We start from the raw sequence: 12,986 nt of genomic DNA on the forward strand, positions 1-12,986 counted from the left end.
AGGCAGTAGAGTATGGTGGCCACAGACTCAGGGGGTCAGGCAGGCTGGCTTCAATTCCCAGCTCTGCCAATCACCAGCTGTGTGACTATGGGCCAGTCACTTAGCCTTTCTGAGTTCATTTCATCATCTGTAAAATGGGTCTAAAACTGCCCACCTCCTGGGACTGCAAAGTGCTTAATATTGATACATTGCCTTGCACGTAAAAAATAGCAAGTGCATACTAAATCAGACTTGTTAATGTGCATCTACTCTGTATTTCCTTTATTCTCGGGCACATATTTTTATATCTACGAAATTAGGATTCCATGTACAGCTGGTGAGGAAGGACCTAATCAAATTCCTAGGCTTGAGGAACATGGTCTAGGTGTGCTCACATTCTCACCTTCTGCTTTCAGGTTTGAATCAGCTGGGTTTACCTCTCTCCTACTGGACTAGAAGTACCTCTAAGGCAGGCAAGTCTTCCGGTCTGTGTCCCAGCACCCAGCATGGGGTCTGGCGAGGCCTTGAATGTCTGCTGGGCCAAATTCCCAGAGGGACTTGTCCAGTCATTCAGTGTCAAGGAAGCAGGGCCACGAGAAGACACACAGGCACTTGATTCCCTCTGGTATCTCAGCACTCTCTCTGGAGCTCCCTGACTGCCCCCAGTCTCACACAGGCCAGGACTCCAGCATCTCTGCTATGAGCCTCGGGCAAATCTATTTCTCTCTGAGCTGTCATGTTGGAGGCGACACTCAGGGCTGAAGAATGTGGCTCTCACACCTCAGGGGCCTTCGCCAATGGCTTCCCAAGGTTCAATCCAGGTGGACTGCCCCTGGACTTGGAGGAAAGTGCTTCTTCCTGCATGAGATGGCAGGAAGCTGGATACCTCCTTGACAGGCCCCCAAGGAGGAAAGGGCTCTGATCTGCTTACCACTTCCCATCCCCTCCTCCCCATGCTCCTGTCTCCTGCCCTGTTGTCAGCAGAGCCCCATACTTCAGGACAGAGGACAGACTCCCTCCCTCACCTCGGTATAAGGGTGATGACCTCCAACACCACCCCCAAAAGAAATTAAAATCAGCCTCGAATTTGTAAGGCAGGCTCTGTCTGCATATCAGACAACAAAACAACTCATTTCCTTGTTTATTACCCAAGGTTGAACAAAAGACCCCCATTCTGGGAAATAACTTATTCTACGAATATTGAGCACAAACCGTATGTGAGTACTGTGACAAGTGCTGGGACTGACTTCGAGTCCTGGGTTCTGGTTTTGGCTGGAGCCTTTCCCTGATCTGGGCCTCAGTTTTCCCATCTGTGAAATAGAGTAGCTTTGGTTCTGCTCACTCTCCTGGGTGCTTATGGAGTATGAGGCCTGGAGGAGATGATGTGTTCTAAACAGTATAACACAGGGTCCAGAGGTGAGGGGCTGGTATTATTGTTTTAAACTCCTTCCACCTGAGACCAGGCTTGCATCTACTAGGTGCTCAGTAAATATTAGTGGAAGGGGATGAGGAGGATGTAAGTCAGGGTTTCCTAACCTTTGTGGGCACTGACTCTCCTGAGAATCAGATGAAAACAAGGAGACTTTCCATGGAAAAGGCACATGTGGGTGGACCCATGGTTTTGCACATGATTTCAGAAGGTTCATGGATCCCTGAGGCCTCAGTTCCTAGCACCAGAAGTCCTGTTCAAACAGTTCTTGAGCTTGGTGGCTATTTACCCTGATCTGGGTCTGTCCTTGCAGACTGGCCACAGGTGGGATGGTATTTGGAAGGTCCTGGAGCTCAGTGCTGATGCTGGCTGCTCTAACACCCAGCCACGCCAAGACACTCTTCTTTAGCCCAAAACTTTGAGCAGGGTTATTCTGGACCTGGCCCAGGAGCCCCAAGGCTGTCCCCAGCACATCAGGCCTCCTTTCTGTAGGTTGGTAAGCAGATGAGGGCTAGTCCTGAAGCTATGTGGACAGAGCAGATAACTTTTTGCTTACATGGTATGTTCATTGGCGGTGCTTTGGGGAGAGGAAATTTTCTTCTCTTAGTGGGCTTGGGCACCTCATCTTACTTCCACACTCAGCTGCTTCACAGGGAATAGAGACCATAGGCCAACCCTCCAGGGCCTGATTCCACTTCTTCAGGGGAACCCGGGGCCCAGGGAGGCCCCCAGCACACACTGGGATGGCAAGGGCTTCTGAGAGAGGGGTCTAAAATCCCTTTCGAGCCCCCTCTTTTCTCTTTAGGGCTCAAGTTCAGAGTCTGAGGTGGAAGGGGCTTAGTTGTAGGGTTATGAGCAGGGGAACGGGGCCACAAAGAAAACCTAATTCTCAGGCAGGCCTGCCTCTGTACCTTATCCCTGGCTGGGCCCTGGGGCCTAGACCCTGATTCTCTACCTGGGGTCACCAGACATCTTTCCCAACTCCCCCCACCGCCACCAGTCCTCCAGGAGTTGGCAAGAGGCAGGTAAGGGTAAGACATCCTGAGGTGCTGAGGTGCTGAGGTCCTAACCCTCCCCCAGCCCCTGCACACCACACACACACACACACACACACACACACACACACTCACACGGGCGTGGTGCCTCCTTATGGAGCATAAGGTTTATTTCCAGTCAGGCTAAACTCTTAGGGAGATGGGTGCTGCCGCCATACACCCTCTGTCCTGCTGGGGAACCTGAGGTGGCATGGTTCGGCAGCCTGGGGATCGGCCTCCTTTTCACAGATTAACGCCAGGGGGTCAGGTAGTTGACACGACTGTGGAAAGAAACAGGTGAGGTGGGGGCCTCTAGGATGTCCTGGGGAAAAATCAGGCTGTCCTTCTCTAGGCCTTCCCCACCAAACCCACCTTCCTGCCCTCAAGGCTCTGAAAACACAGCTTCTGTCCTGTCTCTCTATGGCTCAAGAGCCTTCAATGGCTCCCTATTTCCTTTAATATATTTTTGGCTGGTCTGTTTGGCTTTCAAGCCCCACTTCCGGTTTGCCTCATCTTTATCTCCTGTGAGCTTTACTCACTTTTCAATCATTTAGTGAGCCTACTCTGGCAGGCATTATATAGTAGTAAAAAAAAAAAGCTTTCCCTTGTGTGTGCACAGGGCGGGTGAGAGAAGGCAAACTTTCATCAATAATTATAATGCAATAGCCTGTGTGCTCTAAGACGGAGAGGGATGCACATACGGAGACCAACTGGAGGGGGGTTTGAGCTGGAGGGGAAAGGCAGAAGGTCAGAGAAGACTTCAAGGAGGATGGGACATCTGGGCTGGGCTTTAAAGTGTAAGGAGGAGTTTTCCAGGCAGAGGTAGAAAGATCATCTAGGTGCTGAAACAGCACAAGCAAAGATATGGAGTGCTTGGTTGCTTGGTTTGGGTTGCACCCAGGAGTCTGGTACTGCTAAAGTGTAGGGAATGGGGCTGGAGAGGTGGGAGATGGCCAGATTATGAAGGTGCTTGAATATCTTGCATTCTTCTCCTGGGAACACTTGTCCCAGCCCTTACCACTTCACCTGCTTCCTGGAAGGCAAATTCTTGGCTCCTTCCATTATATTTCTCATATGTCTGTTTACTCTTCCAGTCCCTGCTCTTCTCCTAGGTAACCCCGCCCCCCCTAATCCCCCTAACCCCCGTCTTTGCCTTTTGGTCTCCTCTGGGCCAGATCGGGAGGGAAAGGCACTCTACTCCCTCCACCTCCCAGTGGGCTGCACTTTTGCCTGGCGAAGATCTCTCCAGGGGGAAGACCTTCGCGCCCCCCTGACATCATCCAGGAGGGTACCAATCCTCTGGCGCCTCCCTCATGAGGGCCCGCGCGCTGCCCGACTGGGGGCCGTGGCCAAATGTGGGGTGGGGGCGGTGTCATTCCCCCCCACACACACACTGCAGTTGGAGCCCTACCTGTAGATCGAGCCGAAGCGTCGGAAAGCATTCCTGCAAAAGAGAGAGGAGGGTGAGGCCGAGGTGAGGAAGGGTGACCCTCTCTGGGAACAAACACGTCAGCAGGCGCCATCCCACCAAGATTACACTGCACCTTTGCCCCACCTTAACTCCTCCACTCTGAAAGGTGGAGTTGCTAGGGACTGGATGACAGGATGCTCCGTTTGGTAGGAATTAAACATTTAGTCATTTTAAAATTGCAATTTTCTTGTGGTGTTTCGGAGCCAATCAATTCTTCCTAGGTCTCGCATTTTCAAGGGCCACTAGGTATGCGGTGGTGAAAGCAGCCAAGACCCCACTCTCCTTCCGCCAGGTATGGGGTCCCGGGGTCTGTGGGGTCACTTACAGGGAGTCGAAAGGCAGGGGTTTCTGTCCATAGCGATCCAGGCTGGGATTCTGGTTAAGACAGAACTGGGGCGGGCCAGAGGAATTGGGGGGGGTCCACTGAGTAGAGGGGACACGGACTCCCCCGCCGAGGCCCCGCACAGCACTCTCTGCCGGGGATATTGGCCCTGGGCACTGGGAGACCTTACTCTCGGTCTCTTCTCCCCCTCCCCGACCCCCATGTTAGCCGCTTCTCTCCCACCCCCGCCCCGCCCCGCCCCGCCAGGGACGGAGCAGCGCGCCTACCTACCCGCCAGTTCTGAGTCACCTGCGGCTTCAAGTACCGCACCGCGTAGCCGCTGAAACTCTCGACTGCGGAGAGAGCGCCCATCTCTGGCCCCCCGCCAGCCCAGAGCAAGCCCCGCCCCTACTCTTAACTGAGCCCCGCCCCTAGATCAAGCCACGCCCACGCCTGCTCCTAGAACCAGTCCCCCCTCCGGACTAAACTCCGGCAGTCCCAGAACCAACCCTGCCCTCCACCTCCGCCACACTGGCTCCCACTGGCTCGGGCCTGGCCCCGCCCCCTCCCCAGGACAAGCCCTGTCTCTGTGAACCTCAATCTGTCTGGGTCCAGCCCGCTCTGAGTGCCCCAGCTGCTCCTATCTCCTAGATCTGTCTTTGTCAGAGCCCACCCCCGAAGCCCCCCGCCCGCGGTCAGCGCTCGGGGTCCCGGCTCCAGGGACCCAGCGGCCCAGTTGTCTCTCCCACACTAAGGCATCCCCCCCGCCGGTAGACTGACCCTTCTTGCTCGGGCAGGGCAGCTTGAATTCGCCGGCAGAGGACACGAAGCGGGACCAGTCTTCGATGGCGCGCGTGAAGTCGGGCCAGTCGACCCTGCTGATGCCCGGTGCGATGGGCTCCAGCTTTCCCTCGCGGCACCTATTTCGGAGCCTCTGGCCGGTCGCCGTGATGTCCTGCCAGGATGAAGGGAGTCAGGGCGCGGGGGGCACTTGAACCATCTGACCCAGGGGGCTCTGAAGCCCCTGAAGGAGATGCAAAGGGGGTAGGGTCCCAAGCTGGTAGCTGAGGAAGTGTGCGGAGTAGAGCCCAGCACTCGAGGTGCTTGGGGCTGGGTGCACGTGGGACCTTCAGGTCCCCAGAGCAAACCCAGGGCCAGGGGCAAAGGACACTCACCAAGCACTGCAGGGGTTTGTTGGGGACACCGAGGAGTGTGAAGTAGGCATTGTCAAAGTCATCTGAAGGAGAAAGAGAAAGGGAGGAGTCCACCAGTGGTCACAGGCCCACACAGGAGAGGTTTGGTCCACACTGCTTTAAAAGGTTTTTGAAATACTTGACAACTTTAAAAAAATCTAAGATCAAGTGGATTCTTACTTAACACACCCCATTCAACAGAACAAACTCCAAATAGATAAAAAATTTCAATGTAAAATAATGAAACCGTAGACGTACTAGAAGAAAACATGGATAAATTTCTTTATAACCTTGGGGTGGGGGAGGCCTTACCAACTCTAATTCAAAATCAGGTAGCCTAAAGAAAATGTTGATAACTTGGACTACATAGAAATAAACTTCTGCATGGCAACATAAGGAAACATAAGGAAAGTCAAAAGACAAATGGGAAAAGAATATTTCCACTTATTTTGTAGATGAGGTGAAATTTCCCTAATATTGAAAGAATTCCTATAAATCAAGACAAAATAAAATAAAATAAAACAAAATAGAAGAAAAAGAGAAAAAAAGAAAAATGGGTAAACAGTCTGCATAGGTAGTTCACACACAAACACAAGAAATACAAATGGTCCCTAAACTATGAAAAGACACTCAGCTTAATTCATAATAAGATGCATGCATATTCAAACTACATTGATACCAATTTTTCATATCAGATTGGAAACAATCCAAAAATGAGTGCAGTTATCAGAAACAGGGCCATTGCCATATATTGCCAGCAGGGGTTATAAATTGATTTGAGCCTATGGAAAGAAATTGGCATTATCTATCAGAATTATAAATACACATACCTTTTGACCCTATAGTCCCACTTCTGGGAATTTATCCTACTTTACAGTTGCACAACTGGGAAATGATGTGGGTAGAAAGTTTACCCATTTCAGCATAGTTTGTAATAGAAAATGATTGGAAATAACTCAAGTGTCTGTCATTAAATGACTGGTTAAATAAACTATGATACATCCTCACTATGCCTTGATTAAAAATCAGTAGAGGAAGTTCTTGATTCAAAACCTTCCAAGGTGCAGAAGAGTATATGCCTTTATATGGCTTTAAAGCCTAAAATTGAGACTATTGGAGGCAGAGAAGAATATACATTCAGGTCATCACCTAACCAAGTCATCAAACTTAGCATCATGCATAGTGGGATAATGACATTATGTGCCTCCTGCTGAGCCATCATGGCAAATATGGCATCCAATACCTGTGAAAGCTTCTCCAATCAAGCTTCTACACCTATCTTTTAGTTTACAGAAAATAGACTATCAAGGTAAACAATACCATAAGGAAACAATCACTCAAATTCACAATGTAGGACTCGTCTACAATAAAACTGTTTTGGACTCTTTAAAAAGTCAATATTATGAGGGAAAAATAGAAAGTGGGTAGACTGTTCTAGACTAAGACACAAGAGACATGACAACAAATTACAAGGCACAATCCTAGATTGAATCCTGGTTCCAAAAATTTTTTGACAGCTATAAAAGACATCTTTGGGGATAATTGGGGACGTTTTAATACGGACTGAATATTAGATGTGAGGGAATTATTTTTAACTTTCCTAGATGTGATAATGGTATTGAGGTTGTTTCTATCATTGGGAACTGCTTGCTAAAGTGTGTGTGTGTGTGTGTGTGTGTTTGTGATAGAGAGAGAGAATGAAAACAATATGTCAAAACATTAATTGAAGCAGGTGGAAGGTAATGAATGTTCATAGTATTAGTCTTTCAACCTTCCTCTATGTTTGAATATGTTCCTAATAAAAATAGTTGGGGAGGAAGATAATAGGTTTGTATTTACAGTAGTAAACAATGGAAGGATTCAGCAGGAGCTCAGAGTGGTTACCTGTAAGTGGGGATGGCAGGGGGAGGAGTGAGAATTTTTTAAATGTACATTGTTACAGCATTTTGAATTTTGAAACTGTGACTCCATTGCTTTTATTAAAAACATACTTGCAATACTCAAGAGCTCTCCCTAAAAATCTAGATCCCTGGCCTCTCCTGGAAGCCAGGAAATTGGTAGAACTGTGCTGACCTTTCCCACACAGTATCAGCAGGACCCCATAGCTGCTCCCCTTCGGGGGGGGTGTGGGGACTCCACCTCACCTTTCACCCCGTCCCCCCACTGCGTCCCCACCCACTTCCCGTATTTGTGTTTCTCATCGTGACCCTGCAGGGGTCTCTGTGGGACCTCTGGAGATCTCCCTATAGTCTCTGACACCCTCACTCCACCTGTCACCCGGGTCTGAACCTGGGCATCACCCTGGACTCCTCACTCTTGCCCCTCTACCCACACTGGTACCAAATCGTGTTACTTTATCTCCTAAATACCTTCCAAATCCCTCCCCTATGGCCAGACACTATCACTACTTCCTGAAGACTGTGGTCCCTCCCAGTGTCCTAATCACTCACCCTCCCCCCCATCATCCACTTCTAGTCTCTCTGGGTCACCCACTCCCCACGGCCCCAATGCTCGGACCTCTTTCCTTCTTAAAGTCTTCAGAGGTTCTTATCTACCTCCCCAGGAAGTCCAGACCCCTGAGCTTAGCCCTCCCTGAGCTGTGTCCTCATCCCCAGCCACAGCTCCTGCTGCCCCCGCACTCCTTATCCTCCCACCCAACCACACCCCTCAAGTTCACCAACACCTCATGCAGCTTTTCCCCTCCAGGCCTCTGCATGTGCTGTCCCCGCTAGCTGGAGCGCCTTTGTTCCAGGCACAGTGTCAGGCACAAAGCAGGCAATTAATAAATGTGCTGGAATGAATGAGTGTGGGTGTCTCTGTGGCACCCCTATCTCCATACCCAAGCTTCTCAATCGATGAAGGGTTCTTCCTTAGCCCCATGTGGCCCTTTACCCCAAAGGCTCCCATGTCCACCTCTCTTTCATGACAGGTGTCTTTCTCTTCCTTTTTCAAAGGGAGAGATGATTGGGCAGAAGTTGTTATTATTGCTATTATTATTCCTCCTCCTCCTGCAACTGCTGACCTCTGCACAGTTCCCTCTCCATTAATAATAATAATAACGTTATTGTTGAGCACATGTTGTGTGCCAGCCACTACTCCAAGTGCTCTTCATGCCTTATCTCATTTTAATCTCAAAATAGCCCTGACAGGCCGGCACTGTTAGCGTCCCCATTTTACTGATAAGGAAACAGACGCTCGGACCCGGAGGATACCCAGGCAGGGAGGAGCAGACAGGGGACGACTCCCTTTAACCCTTTCACCTGCCACTCATGGTTTCTCCCTCCGAGATCTCTCTCCTCCAAACCACCCACGCCTTCCCCGAAGGCCCAGAGGGGCCGGTGGTGGCCAGGTGGCCTGACCTTTGCGGCAGTAGGTGGTGGTCTGGCAGTGCTCGTCGGAAAGGCAGGCCCTGACGGAGTCCATGTCCATGCGGCGCAGGCTGGGCAGGGCTGGGTGGTAGAGCTGCTGCTTCACGCCGGCCAGCTTGTTGCGCCGCCGCGCCACGGGCAGCAGGACGGCCGGGGGTGCGTACACGTGGGTGGAGCCGTCCTCCCAGGGCACCAGGTTGATGATGCGGGCCATGGCTGGGGGGGGCAGAGACACCCCAACCAGACACCCTTCTGTGTGGGAACACAACCTTGGCCAGTGCCGGTTTGTCTACTCGTCCAACAGGTACTGACCACCTACTGTGTGCCAGGAGCTATGGTGGGGTCAGGGACGCTCAAATACACACACACACAGAGGATGTGCTAGGGGCCCTGGCAGAGGTCAGTACAGGGGGTGTGTGTCTGGGGAGGCTGAGGCATTCAGCGAATGGTCTAAAAGAGATGCCATTTGTGTCTGTTCTTCAATAATGAGCAGGAAGCGGCCGCAGCAGCAAGTGGATTCACAATTGAGCTCAGTCTGCCTCTGGGTAATTAATTATGGACTTCTGGCCTTAGCTAAGGTATCTGGCATTTACTCAACATTCTACAGGGAGACATAGAAAGGTTTTAAATAAGGGGAGAGACGTGATAGACATGAACTAGAAAAAATATGGCTGGTTCCCCAGTGCTTCGTTTTAAAACGTGGATATTCCCAGAGCCTTTGAGTCATTTAAACTTTAGTGAGAATTTGTTGAGTCCCGTTGCTTTCTTCCTGACCCCAGTTGGAGGTGAGAGATGGAGGTGGGCGGTAGGGAGGTGGACAGGAGGAGAGAGGACCTTGGGCCATGGAGGAGCACGGAGAGGGCATGGCGACCAGATGGGGAAGCCGCCTTGAAGGCTGGGCCTTCGTGGGGAAGGTACAGGGAAGTGGGGAAGTGAGGGTAGAGGGGAGGGAGGACTCCTTGCTCCTGATCCACCACAGTGGTACCTCACCTGCAGGCCATGGGCCCCAGGTGCACAGGCTTACGGGGATTTTCCGCTCTTCCGACTGCTCGATGGGGAAAAGAGGCAGGGAGATGGGCCAAGCCCCAGTGCCTTATGAGGCAGTAGGAGAATAAAGGGACATTCTGCGGAGACAATGCCCATTGCAGCCTGACTGTGAGGGCACCGTCTCCTCGGCAACCATGACAACCGGAGGCTCCGAGGAGAAGAGCCTGCTGCCAGGGGTCCTTGCACTGGCCCCCTCTTTCAGCCTTCCTGAAGGATGCTGTCTCCCAGGCCTCACACAGGCTGGGCATGTTGGGGAAATCAGACAAGAAGCTGGGTCTCCCTGGGGGTGGCCATGCCAGGGCTGGCCAGGGCTGGCCAGGGCAGGCTGTGTGACCCTAGACTACTTACTGTCTCTCTCTGGGCCTCAAAGCTCCCATCTGTGTTAGGAAAGGGCCCTGAGCCCTGCCAGGAGGAGTGTCTGTGAGCTGGCAGGGCTCACGGACACTTACTCCCCTCCTTACAAGCCTCAGGGAAGAGGGCACTGCCCTGCCTGCCAGTCCTTGAGTCTCCAGAGGTGAAGATTAGTGGCTGCCAGGATCCAGGGTCAGCATAAGGGGATCAGAGAGAGTGGTGGCCTCAGCAGGACAGGGATTAGCAGGTGATACTCCCCCTGCAGGCCTGCAGCCTCCCTCCCGCCTTCCCAAAAAAGCGAAGTCATGAGGTCCTAAGCCCAGCACCCTGAAGCCCTGGGGCCTGACCACCATCAAGGTCAGAACCACTGGGGGAGTTCCCTGGCGGTCCAGTGGTTAGGACTAAGCGCTTTCACTGCCGTGGTCCCGGGTTCAATCCCTGGTCAGGGGACTAAGATCCCACAAGGCTTGCAGCGAGGCCAAAAAAAAAAAAAGAACTACTGGAGGTGGACCCTGCCCCCTGACCCCGTGAGGAAACCCTGGGGAGACTCAACTTATTTGCATATCTTGGCACGTGCTTTTGCATACACCTGCCCAAGTGCTGAGCCTGATGGGCCCTGGCACCCCTACTGTGAGGTTCAAGTAGGATTTGGCTCCCTAGTTGCTCCTCCTCCAGTGCTCCATCCAGCCCCAGAGCAGCATCCCCAAGTCCCACCCCTTAAAGAAAACTTTCCCTGGACTTCATTCACCACCTCATCGCAACTTATTTTTTTTTTTAACTCTTTTAAAGTGAAAAATATAACAAAATCCAGAAAGTGCATAAATATATAATGTAACTCATAATTTATAAAGTGAGACCCTGTGTAACTACCAGTCAGGTCAAGACATGGGTACTACTTTGCAAAGCAGTGTAGCAGTTTCTTAAATAGTGAAACATAAATTTACCATATGACCCAGCAATTCTACCCCTAGGAATCTTCCCAAGAGAAATTAAGATATATGTCCACACAAAGACTTGCATACAGATGTTCATAGCAGTGTTATTTATAATAGCCAAAAGGTGGAAACAACTTAAGTGTCCATTGACTAGCGGATAGGTAAACAGACTCTAATATATCTATGCCATGGAAACAGACTGTATGCCATGGAATACTCTTGGGAATTAAAAAAAGAAATGAATTATGGATATGTGCTACAATGTAGATGATCATCAAAACATTATGCTAAATGAAAGAAACCAGACACAGAAACACTCCACATATTATATGCTCCATTTATATAGAATGTCTAGAAAAGGCACATGTTTAGAGACAGAAAGCAGATTAGTGGTTGCCTGGGGCTGGCGGGGGGAATGAGGAGTGATTCTAACCAGCATGAGGGATCTTACTGGGCTGATGGAAATGTTCTAAAACTAGATGTTGCATAGCTCAGTAAATTTACTAAAAATCATTGAGTTGTACCCTTAAAACTGGTGAATTTTACGGCATACAAATTATACGACAATAACGTTGTTTTAAAAAATTGATATCAGCTAAAGAAAGCAAGTTAGGGCCCCGCCAGCCCCTAGAAGCTTCCGCATACCCCTTCCCAGTCCCACCTCCTGCAAGAGGTAACCACTCTCCTGGCCGAGTAGTATAACCACTGCTTTTCTTTATAATTTTACTACCTATGTTTGCAGCCATAGACAAGACAGGCTAATTGTGCCCTATTTGAGCTTTGTATGCATGGGCCATTGGGGTCCTTTGAGTCTGGCTTCTTTCCCTCCGTATATATGCACACGAGGGTCATCCAACTGGGGTGTAGCTGAGGTTCCTTCATTTGCCTCACCCTAGAGCTCGTTACTCTTCAGCCAGGCCCACCTGACTCTGCCCACTGGCCGGGCTCCATGCCCCCAGGTTGCCGAGCCTTGGGGCACAGGTCAGCCTCCGCTCACACGGTGGTCCCATGTGGCCAGTCCTCCCCCAACACACTCAGCCGTCTTGGCTGCAGCAAACCCGGCTTCCTGGCTCTTCCCCTACCCCACCAGCAGCTCTTTCAGTCTCCTTTCCTAGCTCCTCCTTCTTTTCCCAACTTCGAAATGTGCCAGTGTGCTCCAGGCATCCTCTCTGGTCCTTCTCTTCTTTACTTTTGATTCAATCAGTCCTGTGGCTTTAAGCATCATCTACAAGCTGAGCTGATGCCTCCAAAATGTCCATCTCCAGTCGTGCGCCTCTCCCAGACTCCAGACACCCCCACCCACCAAAACACACCTCTCAACACCTGCTGCACATTTCCACTCAGATGTCTCTCAGACAACGAAGTAGAGCTCATGATTTCCCCCCAAAACTCTTCCACACCACAGCCCCAGGCTCCCTCTTTTCAGTAAATGGCACCACCTGCCACCCAGTCGCCTAAGCTGAGCACCCTCAGCACCTCCCTTTTCCCTCCCCTCCCCTTTTCTCTCTCCCGCCACCTGCTGGGTCCAAGCCTCGCCATCTCCGCACTGGCCTCCGTCGAGCTAGAGGCAAGGGTGAGCGTCACCGATGACGCTGGCCATCACTTGCACACCCTGGCAGAGCAGTAGAGCTCACTGCTCTCTGGCTGGAGGTGCCACGGGGAGGAGCGCTGATCCCCAGCAGCCTGGCGTATTGACAGAGCACGGCAGAAAGAACATTCTCCCACCCCAGTTGCCTTGGGGGTGGGTGCATATCAGAGGTTCTGCACAGGAAGGAGAGGACAGGGGTCGTCCAGTCACAAACTGGTTTGTTCCACCACTACCTCCTGACTAGTGCCTTGCTTCCACACCTGCCCACT

At 51.2% G+C, this 12,986-nt stretch overlaps 1 protein-coding gene across 1 annotated transcript; it reads right to left on the reverse strand.

The window, feature by feature from the left end:
* Nucleotides 1–2,692: 2,692 nt before the first annotated feature.
* Nucleotides 2,693–9,010, reverse strand: SPMIP8 (sperm microtubule inner protein 8). Its single transcript, XM_061173615.1, has 7 exons — nucleotides 8,788–9,010; nucleotides 5,411–5,472; nucleotides 5,016–5,190; nucleotides 4,527–4,588; nucleotides 4,239–4,303; nucleotides 3,854–3,886; nucleotides 2,693–2,723 (listed from the first exon to the last, which is right to left on the reverse strand). Exons 1-7 carry the CDS (start codon nucleotides 9,008–9,010, stop codon nucleotides 2,693–2,695), a joined length of 651 nt encoding a protein of 216 aa, XP_061029598.1.
* Nucleotides 9,011–12,986: the final 3,976 nt, after the last annotated feature.

The sequence above is a fragment of the Eubalaena glacialis genome, chromosome 18 (genome assembly GCF_028564815.1).
Source record: "Eubalaena glacialis isolate mEubGla1 chromosome 18, mEubGla1.1.hap2.+ XY, whole genome shotgun sequence".
NCBI classification, from domain to species: Eukaryota; Metazoa; Chordata; class Mammalia; order Artiodactyla; family Balaenidae; genus Eubalaena; species Eubalaena glacialis.